The sequence below is a fragment of the Crocuta crocuta genome, unplaced genomic scaffold (assembly GCF_008692635.1).
Source record: "Crocuta crocuta isolate KB4526 unplaced genomic scaffold, BGI_CrCroc_1.0 scaffold317, whole genome shotgun sequence".
NCBI classification, from domain to species: domain Eukaryota; kingdom Metazoa; phylum Chordata; class Mammalia; order Carnivora; family Hyaenidae; genus Crocuta; species Crocuta crocuta.
Genome location: NW_027530984.1, coordinates 2848927 through 2869904, shown reverse-complemented (window position 1 = coordinate 2869904; position 20978 = coordinate 2848927). Strand labels below are relative to the sequence as shown.

Below are 20978 nucleotides of genomic sequence, written 5' to 3'. Positions count from 1 at the left end.
GGTTTCACAAGTTTATTTTTGAACATGCTGAGTTTGAGATACTTCTGAGATATCTGTAAGCAGATACTCCACACATTGTTGGTTACACAGCATAGAGCCAATGACTTGGGAGTCATGGGTATATGTATAGGCAGTAATGGAAGTCACTGAAGTAAAGGAAATTTCTGGCACAAATACACAGAACAAAAAGAGAATGAAGTCGAAGATACGAAAGCTGAGTAACACCAACACATAATGAACAAGTACAGGAAAGGAAGAACTACAGTAAGACTGGGAAACAGTAGCAAAGTGGTAGAAAGAAAACCAAGAGTGTAAGGTATCAGTGAAGTCATATCATATTATAGAAGAGCATTAGAATCATTTTTAAAAAGCTTCCCACTTAAAAAATTCAGTTATCTGCACCAACCACAACATTATTAATGTAGAAATTACAATTCTGACAACCACAAACCTAAAAACCTAGAAATATGGATATCCCTTAGTAACTTTGTATCTGCTTGATGCACAAGCTTAAAACAGTATTTCAGAAAACTTAAACAATTAACAATTTCTAAAATCCTTCATATTAGGCTTGCCAATACATAAATACTATTATACAAATTTAAAACAAGGAATAATTTTATTAGAAAACAAAGATAAGTGTTTTATCCCTGTTATGTACTAGATCTTCAAGAAATACTGCCAAAATTGTGAATACTGTTACTTGATCTTATTGCCAAATTTAGATCTGTGTATTTAAATAAAATTTTTTCAACCCACTTTGAGGAACATAAATGTTATGGTGCACAGAATACACAGGAAAAAAGACTGTTTCATTAACTCCAAAAAGTCTATAATATTCCACTCAGGAATATTAACACAAATCTCTAATATAATTCCAAGAAGAATCTCTTCTGCCCTTAGCTATAAAAAAAATATATTGATTATAATTTTCAGAAAAGGGAAAAGAATAAATTATCGTCAAAGATAAATACTTTCATTTACTGAAAGTTTTTCCCCAATGGGAGTTTTCACATCTTCTGTGGTAAGTCTAGGAGGTGTTATGTTGGGGAATAAAATACTGTTATTATAAAACTATCATGAGAACAAGACTGGCACAGTATTATAAGATTACAGCTAGAGGAATTTTCCACTAAAATAGGTATTTTAAGGCTTGGCAATTATAAGAAATACAAGACTTATGAGTAAAATCCCATTTTTAGAATGGGTATCAAATATTTAGCAGTATTGGATAAATCATGAAATCCCTAAATAACCAACAAGTACATGATTGGCCTCCATATTTTTAACATGTTTTGTTATCTTATTCTCCTTCATCATTACTCCCACTCCGCAAAACAGCCCCTTCCTCTCTGTAGGTTTCTCTTTGTTCTTCCTTTACACACGAGGGCACATGCATACATTCATACACACACAACTAAAGATCAAAATCAGAAACACTCAAGACTCTCTATTCAAACTATTATATATATTAACTGAAGAAAATAAAAAACATAAATCAGTTATTTCCAGTAATCCCACCAACCCAGAGATAATTGCCAATACATTTTACAACATAGTAGTTCTTAACCTTTTACGATCCGCTCCCTTTAAAAATCTGTTGAAAAGATATGTCCTATGAACAGACACTTCTCCAAAGAGGACATCCAGAAGGCCAACAGACACATGAAACGATGCTCAGCGTCCCTCATCATCAGGGAAATACAAATCAAAACCACACTGAGATACCACCTCACGCTGGTCAAAGTGGCTAAAATGAACAAATGAGGAGACTCTAGATGCTGGCGAGGATGTGGGGAAATGGGCACCCTCCTACACTGTTGGTGGGAATGTAAACTGGTGCAACACCTCTGGAAAACAGTATGGAGGTTCCTCAAAAAATTAACTATTTAGAACTCCCCTATGACCCAGAAATAGCACTGCTAGGATTTTACCCAAGGGATACAGGAGTGCTGATGCATAGGGGCACATGTACCCCAATGTTCATAGCAGCACTCTCAGTGACAGCCAAAACACGGAAAGAACCTAAGTGTCCAACAACTGTGATTATTATCCAGGCAGGCTACAATACAGATAAATCTTGCAGACATTATGCTAAATGAAAGAAGACAGACCAAAAGGCCACATATAGTATGACTTTGTTTATGTGCATTATCCAGCATAGGCAAATCTATAAAAACACAAAGCAGAGTACTGGTTGCTAAAGCTAAGGGGAAGGGTAAAATGGGGAATGGCCATTTAATAGGTATGGGGTTCCCCTCCCCCCTTTGGGGGGGTGGGGTGGAAAGTAGTTCTGGAACTAGACAGTGGTCATCAACTAGACTGGGTAAGTAAGTACTATCAACCACTAAATTGTACATTTCCAAATATCATGAACTATTTGAACTATATCTCAAAGCTCTCTAAAACAGAATAATATGGAATAGCAAGTTCAGATTAGTGGTTAATTTCCAAGGAAATATAACATAAAATGCACTCAGAAATGATATTGCACACATGATTTTCTTTCATGAATATAAAGATAACTTTAGATCTTGTTGGACCTGAAGATTATAAGAACAAAAGTTATTTTCTCATACTGTAGCTAACTAAAGACAGTTGAGCAGATTCTGTGAAATCTAAAGCCATCGAAGTGGAAATTACTTTGCAAAAAGAACTATGTTAAAAAAAATATCCAGTTATTGGTACTGTCTAGTTACCTGGGAGCCAAAATAGGCTAAGTCAAACTTCTTACATTCTACTCCTACTAGGTAAATTAATATTACCATGAGGTAAAGCAACATGTTGATAAAATCAACCAATTGGTATCTGTCTAATCTCACAGAAGTCATTAAACTTCACTGTGCCTCAGTTTACTCACTTGTAAAATGAGGATAAGAAAACATTTCCCTCATAAGGCTATTGGAAAAATTAACTGAATTAATGTATAAGGAAGGTACTTTTAGGAGTGTATGGTACATAATAAATATAATGTAAATTTTAGTTAATAACATTTACAACACAGATAAAAGTTCACAAATCCACAAGGAAACAATTCAGTCCACAAAATGTACCAGTGTCTCAATTACTTTTAAATTATCATTTTTTGACATTCATGTTCATCTGCAATATCCATTAACTATAAGAAGAACCACAGTTAGAATACTGTATGCCTTATACTACTTGGTAAAATACAGAATATACTAATACAAAAATAAGATACCTTGAGAAGGAACAGATTTCTTTAGAAACAAGTGCAAGACAACTTGTTTCTCTTCAACTACTGGAAGATACATTTTGTCTTTAGTCTGTAGTTCTCACCTATAAAGAAATTTCGCTGATTGTTTTGGTTTGATCCCTGACCAACAAACCGAAGAAATTTCTAGTGACTCAGTAGTTCTCAAAACACAAGTGCAATCAAACAAGATTTACTGGTTTTAAAACAATGGTTATAAAGAAAGTTCCATTTAGAAAAAAGTTGCGACATCTTAAATCTTTGCATGAAAATTACTTCTGAATAAATTATTCACTCTCTTAACTTATACAAGGTTCTAGTCAATTTCCTATGAAAGAGTTTAAGAATCAAGTGACAACTAAGGGTTTGAACTTCTCTGTATATTAGTTCAAAAACAACAGATCTGAGATAATAATAATAATCTGAGATATAGTATCTTTTAAAAATGAGGCCTCTCTCATTCTTTTTCACACTAAGTGAAGTGTAAAAAGGAGAGTTATCTGAAATCAGATGCGAAGCTGTAACACCACATGCGAATGGCTACATTTAATACAAATAAAGAATAAGGGCAGCTGGATGTCTAAATCAAAGGAGCATGGAACTCTTGATCCTGGGGTCATGAGTACGAGTCCCATGTTGGATGTAGAAATTACTTAAATAAAAAACAAAAAACAGGGGCGCCTGGGTGGCTTAGTCGGTTAAGTGTCCGACTTTTGCTTAGGTCATGATCTCGCGGTTCATGGGTTCGAGCCCCACGTCGGGCTCTGTGCTAACTGCTAGCTCAGAGCCTGGAGCCTGTTTCAGAGCCTGTTATCTCCCTCTCTCTCTGACCCTCCCCTGCTCACGCTGTCTCTCTCTCTCCTAGAAATAAATAAAACATTAAAAAAATTTAAAAAAAACAAAATAGAAATGATGGGTCCCCAAAGCATTTACAGTAAGCAGTTCTGGTATATTTATATTATATATTTCACTGAAAGGGAGCAAAGCAAAGAATGCTGTCATTACCAGCCATTATCTTTAAAACTTAAATGTTGAAGTAATATTAACTAAGGAGCAAACCAGAATATAAAACTCTATGTCTATTATGCTCACAGTTATACAAATAAAAAGCCTAAAAGTGCACCTGGATGGCTCAGTCGGTTAAGTGTACGACTTCAGCTCAGGTCATGATCTCACATCTCGTGGCTTTGAGCCCCGCTTTGCATTCTGTGATGTCAGCTTGGAGCCTGGAGCCTGCTTTGGATTCCATGTCTCCCTCTCTCTTTCTATCTCTCCCCTACTTGTGTTTGATCTGGCTCCCTCAAAAGCGAAACATTAAAAAAATTATTTTTAAAAGCCTAAAAATTAAAATAGAAGTAAAAAATAAAAGCACGGTAATAATGACTGACATGGGTGGTAAGGTTATGAGTAGACTTTTCCAATTCAAATCTTCAATAATGAAGATTGCTTTTAAATAGAAGAAAGGTTTTTAAGTTGCATAAAAATTCTACCCTGACCATTTTTAGTAACTGTAAAAAATTTAAGGGAAAAAAAGTACTGATGAAGCTACATGAATTAAAGTTCTAGAAAGAAGTACAACAATAACATGAAACATTATAGATTTGAAATAGGATTTTGCACTTATGTTTTAGCTAAGATAGTGTCTACTCTAACATTCATATTGTGATGTGTCCATTCTCTCTATAAAAGCAAAACCTTGTAATATTTCCTCTCTTGTAACTTAACTAATTTCAGCCCAGAGGGAATGTGGTGTAACAAAGGGTTCACTGAACTAAAGCCTTTTTCCTCACTTTGGAAAGACACCTGCTGTCCCCTACCTGACAGGACTATTGCTGGGTAATGTATGTGAAGGTGCTTTGCATACACCATTAAAAGCTACATAAATGTAACCTAAAGTTAAGGTTACTAGAAAAGAGGAGGACTTAGAAGCACTTAGATTTTGCATGATTATTTAATAAAGTAATTAATACTGCATTAAGTATATTTGTGAAAACAAAAGGACCAGTTAATTACTATGTGAGATAAAACTTTGTATTGTCTTAACTTGCTTCCCATGTTTTTAAATCAGAACGAATCTTAATGGCTGAATTACACACTTAAATGAAAATGATAAATTATACATCCTGGTTAATCCTATCCTTTACAAGTCATTTAGAACTGTCTTGCCTTTTTTTAAAGTGTATGACAGTTTTATTTAGATATATTGAGCAGAGTATCTACAAGCACACATCTAATAATCTGTCCTGCCTTTTTAAAAAAATCCTTATTTTAACCAATGCACTATAAACTTGATTTAAGCATATTAACAAAGTCACATATTTGAAAAAAACAAAAACTAAGCATATTAACAAAGTCAAACGTTGGGAAAAACAAACTACAAATACATGATGAGACTGACCCATCTTTCCTAAACCCTGAATTTCAGAAATTGCATTACCTCCACCTCCAAACAGTGTCTAAACAAGTTTCATAAAGGAAATTAGTATATAAGAGATGCTCTACGGGGCGCCTGGGTGGCTTAGTCGGTTAAGCGTCTGACTTTCGCTCAGGTCATGATCTCGCGGTTCGTGGGTTCGAGCCCCACGTCGGGCTCTGTGCTGACTGCCAGCTCAGAGCCTGGAGCCTGTTTCAGAGCCTGTATCTCCCTCTCTCCCTGACCCTCCCCTGCTCATGCTGTCTCTCTCTCCTAGAAATAAATAAAAAAATAAAAAAAAAAAAAAAAAGAGAGAGAGGGATGCTCTACATAAACAAGTTGATTCAATAAAATACAGGCTAACTAGAGTGAGCGTATAACAGGCTCAATGCTCAAAAAGTACACTCTTGGTATCTGTAAGAAAAAATTAAGTATTTAATTCATAATTTAAAACAGCACACATATAAACTTGTCTTGTGGGTTCTGGTATCTAATGGTTTAAGTTTATTTATTTATTTATTTTGAGAGAGAGAAAGAGAGCGAACGAGAGAGAGAATATCAAGCAGGCTCTGCACTGTCATCACAGAGCCCAACGTGTGGCTCGAACTCACAAACCCATGAGATCATGACCTATGGCAAAATCAAGAGATGGATGCTTAACCAACAACTGACCCACCCCGGCATCCCTCTAATGATTTTTTTAAGAGTTTGTCTAGCTGTATACAGGAGACCATAAGTTATTTGGTGTACTGAAAATATTTTCTAACATATGAGGCCAAATTTCTAATCTTTTAGCCATTCCTCCTTTTTTAAGGTCCTCATTAGTCGGCAGACACAAATCACCAAGGAATATCAATTCTCTAGTCATTGCTACTGCTTGCTGACAGATTAATGAAAGTAACAAACTACTGATGCACAAATTCCTCTAAATAAGCAACTGATAGTTTCATATATAGATCATAGGTTTTATGTTTTTATTTTATTATTTTTTTCTTTTTAGACAGTATTCAAACTACGAGTCACTGTGAGTCAGTGAATGACTACAAGCTTTTAAGAATGTACATATTATAACAATATTTAACAGGACTAAATGTCTGAAACCTGAAAAGTAACAAAACATGCGCTAGGCCACAAAAATAACAAAAGTACCAGTGCAGGACTAGGTCTCAAGTAAAATAATGGTCTAAAAAGCTTAAAAATAAAAACATAAATGTTGGAAAACCAATTTTCTTCCTGATTTAACACAATGTTATATTAAATAAAGCTTTTGAGGGTTATTTATAAGAAAATTATTCCCTTGTTGATTCTACTCAAAGAACACTAATCTGAAAAGTGCTAATTATAATTCAAGGTTTATTTTTATTTATTTTTTATTTTTAAAAAACAGTTTTTCATGTTTGTTTATTTTTGAGAGAAAGAGAGAGAGACAAAGCATAAGTTGGGGAGGGGCAGAGAGAGACAGGGAGACACAGAATCCAAAGCTGCTCCAGGCTCCAAGCTATCAGCCCAGAGCTGGACACAGGGCTTGAGCCCACAAACTTTGAGATCGGGACCTGAGCTGAAGTCGGTGGATTAAACGACTGAGTCACCCAGGTGTCCCAAGGTTTATTATTTAATAAACAAATATTTATACATTTGTTAAGTTACTGAAGTTTATCTTTATTCCCCAAACCTAAAACTAATGATAAAAGATTTTTTTGGGGTTTGAGGTGGCCTGGAAATAGGCCAAATCAAAGCTATTTGACTGGTAATAGTTTCTGGCAAAAGAAAAGATTATTTCTAGTTGAAGCTATTCATGTTAAGTAATACTTATTAAACAATGTATAAACATTAGAAGCTTAGAGGCACCTGGGTGGCTCAGTTGGTTAAGTGTCTGACTCTTGATCTCAGCTCAGGTCATGATCTCACAGTTCATGAGTTCAAGCCCCGCATCAGGCTCTGCACTGGTAGTATAGAGCCTACTTGGGATTCTCTCCCCACCCCTTCCCTGCTTATGCTCTTGTGCACTTGCTCTCCCCCCAACCCAAAATAAATAAAGTGTTCTTAAATGTTAGAAACTTAAAGGAATCACAGGTTTCATTATACCTAAATCAAGATTACCCAGAAATGAAAATTAAGGCAGAAACAGTAACATAATCCACTGAGGCAGTTTCAGACCTACCTATTCAATTATTGATTATCTTGGCCTTCTTACTCCTTTCAACCATAGTAAAACTTAAAAATTAAATTTTAGGGGTGCCTGGGTGGCTCAGTCAGTTGAGCATCAAACTCTTGATTTTGGCTCAGGTCCTGATCTCATGGTTTGTGAGTTTGAGCCCCGTGTCAGGCTCCTTGCTGATACCAAGGGCCTAGAAGCCTACTTGGGATTCTTTCTCCTCTCTCTCTCACTCCCTCACCCCCTGCCTCATACTCACATGCTCACTATCTCTCAAATAAACTTTAAAAATTTTTAATTATTAAATTTATTTATTAATATGTATTAAAATTAAAGCTTCTCTTAATCGCTGTTTTATTTTAGATGGAGTATAATAACCAAAACTTTCAACCAAATACTTTAACATACAAATAGAGGAAATCAAAGGTTTTATATGTATGAATCTAAGTAGATGGTACAAGCATGTCCATTCTGGAGTCAGGTTGTCTGAGTTCATATCTAGACTCTGCTCTCAACCAGCTTTGCACCCCTGTGAAATTATTCTACCTCTTGAATCACACCTCTCTCATCTACAAAATGAAAGTAAATATTGTGCCTACTGTACCTAATTTTTAAGATAATTGTAAGAATTGGAGGTGCCTGGGTGGCTCAGTTGGTTAAGCAACCAACTTCGGCTCAGGTCATGATCTCACAGTTCATGGGTTCAAGCCCCACGTCGGGCTCTGTGCTGATTGCCAGCTTAGAGCCTGCATCTTGTTTCAGATTCTGTATCTCCCTCTCTCTCTGACCCTCCCCTGCTCACGCTGTCTCTCTCTCTCTCCTAGAAATAAATAAAACATTAAAAAAAAAAAAAATTTTTTTTTTTTTAAATTTTTTTAAAAAAGATAATTGTGAGAATTGAATGACAGATCTCCCCAAGTAAAGCACCTTGGACATTATAAACACTTGACAAGGTCTACCATGATTCTAGGATTGTTTGCACATGTATGACATCTTCTGTAATCTTTATACAGAAGATTTCCCTTCAACAGGGAAAAAGGAAGCTAATACCCCCACTATCTCCATTAAACAACTTCTCATACCTAATTCTGATTTTCTTCCTATACAGGTGCATATACACTCAAGCACATTTTCTGGTAAAAGCATTGCTCATTGTGTAGAGGACTTGGTATGGTCTGAATGTTTTACACCACCACCACCCCCAAATTCATAAGTTGAAATCCTCATTTATGTGGTAGTATTAGGAGATTGGGTTTTTCAGAGGTGCTTACATCACAAAGGTGGAGACTTCATGATGGAATTAATGCTCTGATAAGAGACCTGAGATAGCTCATGGCTCCTTCTACCACAGTAAGGACAAAGCAAGTAGTTTTTAGTCTGCAACTGAGAAGAGGGTCTTCACCAGAACCTGACCTTGCTGGCTCTCTGATCTCTTACTTCCAAGCCTCCAGAACGATGAGAAAAGTAATTTCTGTTTAAGCCATCCTTTCTTTGGTATTTTGTTATGGCAGCCCAAGCTAATAAAGATAGTATAAGTATTTTCAATGTTCAAATACATAAGGGAAACTGGTTCTAAGTTTTTATTTTGCTAATGTCATCAGTTCCATACAAATTTATGGTGTGTACAGTTTTGCAAGACAGCAGGGTATTGCAGAATAAATCGTGGTCAGACAGACAGGACTACACTCCTGCCTACAAATATAATTTCTTAACAGCACACTATTAAGGTTCTTATTCAACAAGGTGTTTGAAACAGTTCTAGTTAGTTAAGCCATGTCTAACTATATGTTGTAGGTCAAAACTTAAGGATTCTTACCTTTTATATCTGCCCGAAACTGTTCTAGATGGCTCCTGTAAGTAAAAATAATGACATCAGTTTGGGTGTGTGTGTATAAGAACACAATTCCAGATTACATAAAATAGTTAATCGTGTCTAATTTTGAAAGAAAAGAATTTGGAACAAAGATCAATATTTTTAAAAATTTACAATACTAGCCAAACTAAACAAGACTACATCTGATTTTTCAGACAAAACCAATCACTTTTTAAAAAGTGTACTTTTAATTTAGAAGATTTTTAAAACTCAGAAAATGGAAAAAGGATGCATCATTCATCAGCCAATCAACTTTTATTTTTTTAGAAGCTAATGATCATTAAAAACACAATTAGAATCATATATATCTCCCTTCTACTTTTTTTTTGCCCTCGATTAAAAACAATTCACCACACACATTAAATGATTAATGTTTATTTTCAAAGACAGCTAAAAATTTTAAAAAAAGTATAATCAGCATAAAGGCTGATTGTAAGCTATCCAAAAGAAAGGTTGCTGAAAGTGAACATTAACCATTGGGGTGGGGAAATTAATACCTTGCAGCTAACTGGGCATTTTTCTGTTCAATCTTTTAATAACTCAGGCTCTTCAAATATTTTTTGCAATTTCATTTTAAAAAAACAAGTCAAAATGAGTCTTTTTAAAAACTGATAATTCTTTTCTTCTAGTTATCATTAAAAATCTCCAAAAAAGACTCTACAGTTTAAAGAATAAATGATGTTAAAATCAGAGAATAAGCTCCCTTTATAAGATAATCAGATTCCAGACAAAAACAGCAAGTATTGATTGCATGGTGCATTAAAGGACATATCAATGTAGAGAAACAATACAGCAAACCATATGGTTAAGAGTAAGATTTAGATCCAACCAGACAGGTTTTAGTAACTATGAGATTATGACTAAGTTGGGTTTTTTTAATGTTTATTCATTTTTGAGAGAGACAGTGACAGAGCATGAGCAGGGGAGGGGCAGAGAGAGAGGGAGACACAGAATCTGAAGCAGGCTCCAGGCTCTGAGCTGTCAGCACAGAGCCCGACACGGGGCTCAGAGTTGAAGTTTGAGGCTTAACTGACTGAGCCACCCAGGCACCCCTATGGCTAAGTTTTTTAACTTCTATCAGTCTCCGTTTCCTCATCTCTAAACTAAGAATAACAATGTTATTTTATTGGATTACTATGGGGATTAAAGAACATAAATGAATAAAAAACTTGCACAACTCCTTTACAAAAGGCTTACAATTTATATTCCACAACTAAGATTTTTTTAAACTTCGATATGAAAAAATCTTTACCAATTTTTCTATGTGGAATTTTAGTAAATAGGTCTCTATTATTCCAAGTCAGTATATTCCCATTAGAAAATCTTAAACTGCTTATTTAAATATAAGTTTATCTCAATTTTTCATGTATGGTATATGTCTTATTTTCTGGAAGACAGGGATTCCCACCTTTGAGTATTTTTCCTCCAAACCCCAGCTCAAATAGTCTGCAATAAATATATATGGACAATGTATGGAAATAACTCCGATAATAATCTGCCACTACATTAAAGTACCACTTTGGAATTTACCAATTGCAGAAAATAACCAGGTGACAGACAGGTTACTAGAAGTGTCCATATGCATGGGTCTGACCCCTTAACAGGATTACCTCTGGGGAAGCCATGCTTTGACAGTTGGTTTAAAGATATTTTAACTCTCCTTTGGGCATCAGTTGTTTTTACAAGAAAGGACTGTAAAGAAGCCTAGCAAGTAAACTTTTTCAAAAGAGTCTTTTATCTGCTTGTCATTAAAGTAGCAGACCCTAAAGATGGGGCAGATGAATATTTGCACCTTATACATCAAACATGTAAAACAAATCTCCTCTGAATAAAAACATCTCTAATAAATAACAACAAAGAATATACTTCATAAGATCTAGTTTTAACTATTTCTGAAACCAAAATAACTAGATTAAAATGTTTAATCACTGGTTATTTAGATAGAGCAGAAAGAAATACTAAGCTTTGTGTATCCATTTAAAGTACATTTTATGGAATGCAGATGATAATGATTTCGTATACAACTTTTTACCCCTAAATTTTCATAAACAGTATTCAACATTTTTTATTAATCTTTTTTTTTTTTTTAAGTTTATTTATTTTGGGAGAGAGAAAGCATGAGCAGGGGAGGGGCAGAGAGAAAGGGAGAGAGAATCCCAAGCAGACGTGGCTTGTGCCAAGAGCCGGATGCAGGGCTCAAACTCATGAACCACAAGATCATGACCTGAGCTAAAATCAAGTCAGACACTTAGCCAACTATGCCACTCGGGCACCTCACTCAGCTAACATTTTATAAAGGTTTTCATTTATAAATTTCTCTCATCTTACTCTACATGAACTAAAACTAACAACGTTAAATGATGTCTGTATAAGTATGCATTAGGAAAAAAATGCTAATAATGCCATAGGTTCCAAAACAATGCATCTCTCTCATTTTGATTTTAATTGAAATATTTTGAAACATGACATAAGCTTGATTGTTTAGACTACCTTTTACTGAAATGGAGTAAGCAAAATTGAGAATAGCCTTTATTGGATTTACTGATTTGTGGGTTACTGATATATTGATTGAAATGATAGGAACAAGGCTGCAATAAATATTTCTGGAGCTTAACATAGTCGTTTTCCTTAATATAGTAAAGCTCTAATAACAGATTTTAAGTAGAATTTTAACAAATGTAGAAATGAGGACTGTTTTCAGCAACAGTATAGTGGCATTATACTAACTTTATACTTTGACCCAATTATAAATGACTTAAAGTCAGGGTCAGACAAGTTTCCAGTTAAGTATACTAACAGAAATGGTATAATATCTGTTTCCTATATTTCTTGCTGCTTTTTTTTTTTAAACAACTGGTCACTTAAAACCTATCTCAATTAAGTTTCACACAGTATTTTCTATGCAGCTAGTTCGGTGCAATTGGTAAAATCAGAACTCTGATCAAATTGTTCCATGTTTATGTCCAAGATCTGTAAACAATTAGAATTCAAGTTTATTTTTATATATGTATTTTTTTCAACAGTTAAGATTCTGAAGCAGACAGAACACACTTAAGCTTATTATTATTACTACTTTTGTTGTTAGAGACAGAGAGAATGAGAGTGAGGCACAGAGGGAGAGAGAGAATCTAAGGCAGGCTCCATGGCCAGCGCAGAGCCCAACACAGGCCTCCATCCCACGACCCTGGGATTATGACCTGAGCCAAAGTCAAGAGTCGGATGCTCAATCAACTGAGCCACCCATGCGCCCCAAGTTTATTCCTTATTTGTAGATTTAAATAGGGTCTTTTATTAGATTACACATTTTGTAGCTAAATGTTATTTCACAGTAATTCTAGTAATCAAATTACATTCCTCACAATGGAATGTTTCCCAAAATGCACAGACTATATTAGTATGAGAACTCATACAGAAGAAGAAATTGGGAGGAGTGGTAGCCTGCTTCTCCTGTGTATTCAAGATGGACAATTATAGATGCAGTTTAAAGCAATCTCTAAAACTCCTGCCAAATAGATAAAATTGGGCATATCTTGAATGAAAAATATTAGAATAAACAAAATCATGAGCAAAAGTTCTCCTTTATAATTTAAAAATTACAATAATTTTTTAAAATGTTTATTTTTGAGAGACACAGAGAGAGCGTGCAAGCCAGGGAAGGGCAGAGAGGGAAGGGGAGACAGAGGATCCAAAGAGGGCTCTGCAATGACAGCAGAGAACCCAATTCAGGGCTCAAACTCATAAACCATGAGATCATGACTTGAGCCAAAGTCAGATGTTCAACCAACTGAGCCACCCAGGCATGCCTAAAATTATAATAATTTTAAGAAGGAAAATGCTTGATGTTTTTTACACATTAAAACTCTACANTGGCTCAGTCAGTTAAGCATCTGACTTCGGTTCAGGTCATGATCTCACTGCTCGTGAGTTCAAGCCCCGTGTCAGGCTCTGTGCTGATAGCTCAGAACCTGGAGCCTGCTTCAGATTCTGTGTCTCCTTCTCTCTCTGCCCCTCCCCAACTCACACTCTATCTCTCTCTCAAAAATGAATAAATGTCAAAAAAAATTTTTTTAATAAAAATTTAAAAACTCTACACAAATATAATCTTCACCTCAGATTTGCTAACTAGAAGCCTCTATATTTCTGTGGCAACAAAGAACAACACAATAATTACTATACCTATTAATAAAGCTGACAATTCCACTCTGAACGGGGGGAGGGGAGTGGAGGAGAAATATCACTATCCCTGAAACCACTTGTAAAAAACTACAAGTGCTAAAACTGACATTGGTCTTAAAAGTTTCAAAGACTATGTAATTAGACCTTCCAATACCCTCAAAGCCTGTTACACAACTGATTTAAAATATTACTTTGTCTGAAATAATCTTCCTTGCAATGGGATGGTTTCTATTACTACAGGGAAGGAGAAAGACCTACATAGAGCTTAGAAAATGTTGGCAAGGCACCAACTGTTTGTGTAAGTTTAAATAAGGCATTCTTGCTTCAGTTAAGCTTAAATGGTCAATAAGGAAATCCCATGAATTGTCTTTACAGGTGCACTGTAAGATCAGAACTTGTAAAGTATAAACAAATACAAAAGCATATGTGAAATAAGATCAGAGATATACAAGCCCAACTAAATACAGCAAAATAATACTGAAGTTATTCAAATAAGCCAATTAATGACAAAGCCATCGCTCTCAATAAAATTACGGCATAACATGCTAACTGGCCCTCAGGACTAACTTAAAGTACCTATACTGGTACACATAATGTAGCAGGATACAATGCTGAGGATGAAGGCAGAATAAAATATATGTAATGTATAACTGATAAAATAGATAAGAAAAAATAACAAACTTTATCAAATTAACAAAGAGTTAAAAAGGAAAAACTCATCATTTCCCTTCCTTTTCTGAATGATTCAGTCCTAAAGCCACTAGATAGAGCAGAGTTAGATAGGGAGGAAACAGTGCCCCAAACCAGGGAATCACCCAACCTGAAGAAGAGCGGTCTCCAAGGAGAAGAAATCAAGCATGAGGTCTCAGAGTCTGAACATGAACAAAGAAAGACCCTAGGAAGAGGACCCTATCACAGGATGACAGAAGCTAATAAGCAGGGTAAGCAAGCTATCCTGGGGAGTGGAGGAGCGGGTGTGATCCAGTGTAGGGAGTCACAACTCAAGCAAGGTAAAGAGGACATCCGGTATGCCCAAGCCTAAAGAGTGTCAGCAGAGTGTTCATGCACAAGGAAAGCCAACATGGGACATCAGAGTCCACTTGTGGTGAGGAAGGCATAAATATAGGGAAGGGGTGGCAATGAGAGATAGGTTACATACAAGGGACTGAACAAATAAGAAAACATTAAGGATAATGGGAAGCAAGTTTCTCAAGGTCACAAAAGGGAGTTACAAATAGAATAAAACTCTATGAGATTAGAACTGAAAGTTAACAGTATAAATTAGTTTCAGTATCTACCCAGATAGATGTAGGTAGGGAGAGAGACAGACAGCAGACAGATAGATATGTATACCTATGTATATATAGATATACATATATTTTGTAGGTCTACAGTCAGAGAGGGACCAGGAATGGTGACATTTCAGTAACATAAACATACCTACACTGCAGATCTTGGCTTTAAAATATTTCCCAGTAAAAGGAATCAGAGCTCCTTGGCTTCTTAAAGAAATTGCTGCTTCTAAGATTGGTGTAGGAAAGTTAAAGATGAGCCTGTAACATCATATTATGTCAAGGAAGTATTCCAAGAATGGAGAATGGCAAAGGATACAAAAAAGTTCAAATGAGCTTCCAGTGGCAAAATATGGGATAATCTGAACGTCAAAATAAATGATGATGGTGTGGTACGCAGAATAATGTGCCTCAAAAATGTCTATGTCTTAAACACTATAATCTTTAAACATATTAGGTTATATGGCAAAAGGATATTAAGGTTGCTAATCAACAACCCTACATAGGAAGATTATCCTAGATTATCTGATAGGCCTAACGTAATCACAGGGTCATTAAAAGTGGAAAACAGTCCCCTTTCAGGTGAGCTCGAGCCCTGCTTCGGGTCAACACATGCCCTGCTTCAGGTGAGCCCTGCTTCTCTCTCTCTTTCTCTACCTTTCTCTCACTCTGCCCCTCCTGGGATTCTCTTTTTCTCTGCCCCTTGCTCACTTATGCCCTCTTTCTCTCAAAAAGAAAAGGGAGGAGGAGACAGTGGCAGAAGAAAATCAGAGGAAGATATGACTAAGAATGGTCAGAAAGAAGACATCCAGATGGCTAACAGACACATGAAAAAATGCTCAGCATCATTTATAATCAGGGAAATACAAATCAAAACCACAATGAGATACCACCTAACACCCATCAGAATGGCTAACATGAATAACCCAGGAAACAACAGATGTTGGTGAGGATGCAGAGAAAGAGGATCTCTTTTGCACTGTTGATGGGAATGCAAACTGGTGCAGCCACTCTGGAAAACAGTATGGAGGTTCCTCAAAAAATTAAAAATAGAACTACCCTTTGGCCCAGCAACTGCACTACTAGGTTGGTACAGGTGTGTTGTTTTCAAAGGGGCACATGCACTCCAACGTTTACAGAAGCACTACTGACAATAGCCAACGTATGCAAAGACCCCAAATGTCATCAATGGATGAATGATAAGGAAGATGTGGTGTGGTGTATATATACAATGGAGTATTACTCGCCAATCACAAAGAATGAAATCTTGCCATTTGCAACTCTGTGGATTGAACTGTAGGGTATTATGCTAAGCGAGATTAGTCAGAGGAAGACAAATATCATATGACTTCACTCATATGAGGAATTCCAGATACAAAACAGATGAACATAAGGGAAGGGAAGCAAAAATAATATAAAAACAGGGAAGGGAAGGGGACAAACCATAAGAGACTCTTAAATACAGGGCACCTGGGATGAGTACTGGGATGTTCTATATAGGGGATGAATCACTGGACTCTACTCCTGAATCAATATTTGCTAACTAAGTTGGATGTAAATTTTAAAAAAAATAAGCAAAAATAAAATAAACTACACTTCTATTTTTGCAACCCAGAAAACCACTGTAACACTTTGCAGATTTTTTAAACATACACATATATGTGTAATATATATGTAAACATATACATAGTATATATTCACTTTTTAAAAAAATAGGATTATATTATTATATTTAAAAAAAGAAGAAAAGAGGTCAGAATGACAGGATGTAGGAAGTACTCAACCCACCGTTGCTGACCTTGATGGAAGAAGGAGGGACATTGGAAAAGGCAAGGAAGTGGGATTCCCTAGAACCTCCAAAAGAAATGCAGCCCTGATTTTAGCCTTTGTCTTTGATTTTAGTCCTTGATTTTAACCAATGAGGGTTTGTAATTTACAAAACTGTGAGATGATAAATTTGTGCTATTTTTAAGATAAGTCTGTATTAATTTGTTACGACAGCACTAGAAAACTAATACAGACAGTAACAGGGTATAACCCATCAGATAAAATAGGTAACAGTGAGTCAATACAGATATAAATATAGAAAGGTGATAAATAGAGACAGAAAGTTTAATGGGAATTAAGGTATCCACATGGTTCAAAGTAGCCACAAAAAAAAAAAATTAGTAAGAAAGGGAAAGTGAAGCCTGAAAGTCATGTGACCAGAGTGATCAGCAGTAGCAATGGGACAAATTACAATTATGTGCCATCTGATAGGGTAACACAATAAGAATATAGCATCAATTCTGTGATATTCCTGACAAAGATCTGTAACTTGAATCTAATTATTAGTAAATATTAGGTAACCCAAACTGAAGGGTGTATCATAAAATAACTGACTTATAATCTTTTAAAGTGTTAAGATTAAGAAAGACACACTATGGAACTGTTTCAGAGTGAAGAAAACTAAAGAGAAAACAGCAACTAAATGCAACACATGATTCTGAATTAGATCCTTCTGCTATACTTTAGAACATCACTGGAACAACTGGCCAAACCCAAATAAGTTCTAAATATTAGATGGCAAGAATGTGTCATTTTTAATTTCCTATTTTTATTTTTATTCTGTGTTGTGGTTATGTAGGAGTCTCTTTACTGTAAAAAGTACACAGTAACGGTGAGAAAGGCTCTTTCCTTTCTGTCTGGTGGCGCCATCAGCTCAAAGGTAAGCCAAGATGGGTGCTTACAAGTGCATCCAGATGCTATGGAGGAAGAAGCAGTCCGATGTAATACGCTCTCTTCTCCGGGTGCACTTCTGATAGTAACATCAGCCCTCTGGTCCCTGCCCAACGTGGCCCAAAAAAGGACACAGACAAGGCTACAAGGCCAAGCAAGGTTATATATTGGATTTGTGTGCAACAAACACCGAGTGGCTAAGGGTGTAGCCTACAGCAAGCCTGTTCATCGTGGCACTAACCAGCTAAAAGCTTTCCCCGAAGTCTTCAGTCTCTTGAAGAGGACTGAGCTGGATACCACTGTGGTGGTCTGAGAGTCCTGAATTCTTACTAAGTTGGCAAAAATTCCACATGCAAATTCTGTCTAGTTATCCTCACTCATCAATTCCATAAAGCTATCAGAAGAAATCCTGACACCCAATGAATCACCAAACCAGTCTATAAGCACAGGGAAATGCAAGGGCTGACATCTGCGGGCCATGAGAACATGGCCTTGGAAAGGGTAACAAGTTCCACCACGCTACTGGTGGTTCTCGCTACACAGTAGGGAGAAGACGAATACTTTCAAGCTCTACCATTACTGCTAATATAAGTAATGTTTGTAAAATTCTTACCTAATACACAATTTAGGACAGTCACCTTTGCTTAAAAGTGTTCTTTGTTAAAATTCACTGTCGGCAGAATGTTACATGAATGCACTGTCAAATTATGAAAGTTAAAGCACAATGATGTTTGAAGACTACAAGTGGTGGTGTATCTTGTATCTAATAAGATAAGTGCTTCTGTCTTTGCTTTATCTTATTAGGAAATTTATATGTCAGTGTTTATTTGGTATAACAGGTGTAAAATAAGTTGTGTAAATGTGGAATGCAGAAGTTAGCCATACAGATTTGCTCGTGCACATAACGACACCAAGAGCTTCACTGAGGTGATATAATAACTCTGGTAGTTTCCTCTCAAGTGGCTCCTTTTAAGGGTTTGTTAAGAATAAGCTTTTTAAAATTAGACTTTGCTTGGAAATATGAAGAATATCCTAATCTTTTTATCATGGTCATATGCAGAATAACAAAGTTAACCAGGGCTCACAATTTTAAGTCTGATCTGATGTTCCATTTATGTAGTGGCTGTTTTCTGAAAGAATAGTTTAAAAGAATGCCACCATTTTAGGAGAAATGAATAAAAATGTTGCAAGAGGGTTTTCTTACAAATGAAAATAAATCCTGCTTTACCTAAACAAAATTGCCTTGGTCTCCACAGTACTGCTGAAGTTCACATAAAAGGCAGAGGCTCCTGTTCTATCCCACAACTCTACAGCATCCACAGAATATTGAATTTCATACAAAGCACTCAGTAATGGTATTTATATTGGTGTATATTAAAACTGATGGAAACTGAACATTAGGTAAATGAGAAGAATTTACCTTAAGATTCGTAAGCTAGTAACCAATGCTAGGATTGGGAAAGTGGTAGCTATCAGATAACCTTTTAAGTGTGAGGATAAAGAATTAAAGTTGGCTTTGATCAGCCTTAAGAAAAGAGGGAAGAGAAGAGAAGAGAAGAGAAGAGAAGAGAAGAGAAGAAAGGAAGGAGAGAGAAAAGAAAAAAGAAAAGAAAAGAAAAGAAAAGAACAGAAAAGAAAAGAAAAGAAAAGAAAAGAACAGAAAAGAAAAGAAAAGAAAAGAAAAGAACAGAAAAGAAAAGAAAAGAAAAGAAAAGAAAAGAAAAGAAACATAGTAAAGTATTGAGGGTAATAGGGCATGAAATTAGCAACTTATCCTCAAACAATTTAGGGGCAAAAAGGCTTTTTGTTTTCTTTTTTTTTTTTTTTTTTTTTTGAGAGAGAGAGAGAGACAGCACTTGAGCAGGAAAGAAGGGCAGGGGTGGGGAGAGAAAGAGAGGGAGGGAGGGAGAGGGAGAGACAGACAGAGAGAGAATCCTAAGCAGGTTCCATGCCAATGGCAGGGCTTGATACCATGACCCTGGGATCATGACCTGAGCTGAAACCAAGAGTTGAACACTCAACGAGTTGAGCCACCCAGGCCACCCTTAAAACTTTTAATTAAGCTTGAAACTATTTTAAAAGGACAATCAATTAATAAATACAGAAGAAACATAAAACTCATAAATGCCCTCCCACAAAATGCCACTGATTATATATAAACTGATAAACCTTTTTTCATAAATAATTTAATCTTATGTACGAGAAATTTTTTTAAAGCTTAAAATCTTTTATGTTTTTTGGCCCAGTAAGTTTATCTCTGGAAATCTGGCCAAATAATTCAAACTACAAAGGTTTAATCTATACAGATTTAACTTCAGTGTTATTTACAACCCTAAAAAAATATAACCATTGAGGATTTCCATTAATGAGAAATTTAACTACTGTGTACATTAAAATAGAAAATTTTAGGGGCACCTAGGTGTCTCAGTAATTAAGTATCTGACTTCAGCTCAGGTCATGATCTCACGGTTTGTGAGTAGTTCGAGTCCCACATCAGGTGAGCTGGAGACCCGTTTCAGGTGAGCCCATTTTGGGTGAGTATGAGTCCGGCTTCTCAGTGAGCTTGAACCCTGCTTCTGGGTAAACAGGAATCCCGCTCTGGGTAAAACATAAGCCCTGCTTTCAGTGATCCCTACCTCTCTCTTTCTCTCTCTCTGCCCCTCGCTCACTTGTGCCCCCTTCTCTCTCTCAGAAAAAAGAAAGAAAAGAAAACTTTATGCCACTGAAAATAATATACAAAGAGCTCTGAATAATATGAAAAAATGGCCATGCTGCAAAGAACATTTTGGAAACAGCATCACAATTACAAATGCATACTCCTTTTGACCCAGAAATTCCAGTGCTAGGATTGTATCCTACTGATTTACATACACATATGCAAAGCAATATGTATTGTAAGTTTTTCACCACCATATTGCTTGTAATAGTAAAAGATTATAAAAAATGTAAATAACCATCAATAGAAATTAGAAAAATTATGGTACATCTATAAAATAGAACATTTTGCAGTTGCAAAAAGTAATAGAAACGTTCCTTATGTACTATCGTGGAAGTCTCTCCACAATATTAAGTAAAAAGAGCAAGACAGTGGTATGTACACAGGGGTATGTATATAGACATATAGATATACAGATAAA

The 20978-nt window shown here is 35.8% G+C and overlaps 1 protein-coding gene, 1 non-coding gene and 1 pseudogene across 2 annotated transcripts in view; 2 read left to right on the top strand and 1 right to left on the bottom strand.

The window, feature by feature from the left end:
• Positions 1–20978, bottom strand: part of PAWR (pro-apoptotic WT1 regulator) — a 164848-nt gene that overhangs the window by 19493 nt on the left and 124377 nt on the right. The window contains exon 6 of the mRNA XM_077770240.1: positions 9599–9633. Within this exon, the coding sequence (XP_077626366.1) occupies positions 9599–9633 (35 nt within the window). The remainder of the gene's footprint in view (positions 1–9598; positions 9634–20978) is intronic.
• On the top strand, positions 5722–5806 carry TRNAE-UUC (transfer RNA glutamic acid (anticodon UUC)). Its single transcript has one exon. It is a non-coding gene; the product is annotated as a tRNA-Glu (tRNA).
• On the top strand, positions 17841–18458 carry LOC144236589 (large ribosomal subunit protein eL15 pseudogene; annotated as a pseudogene).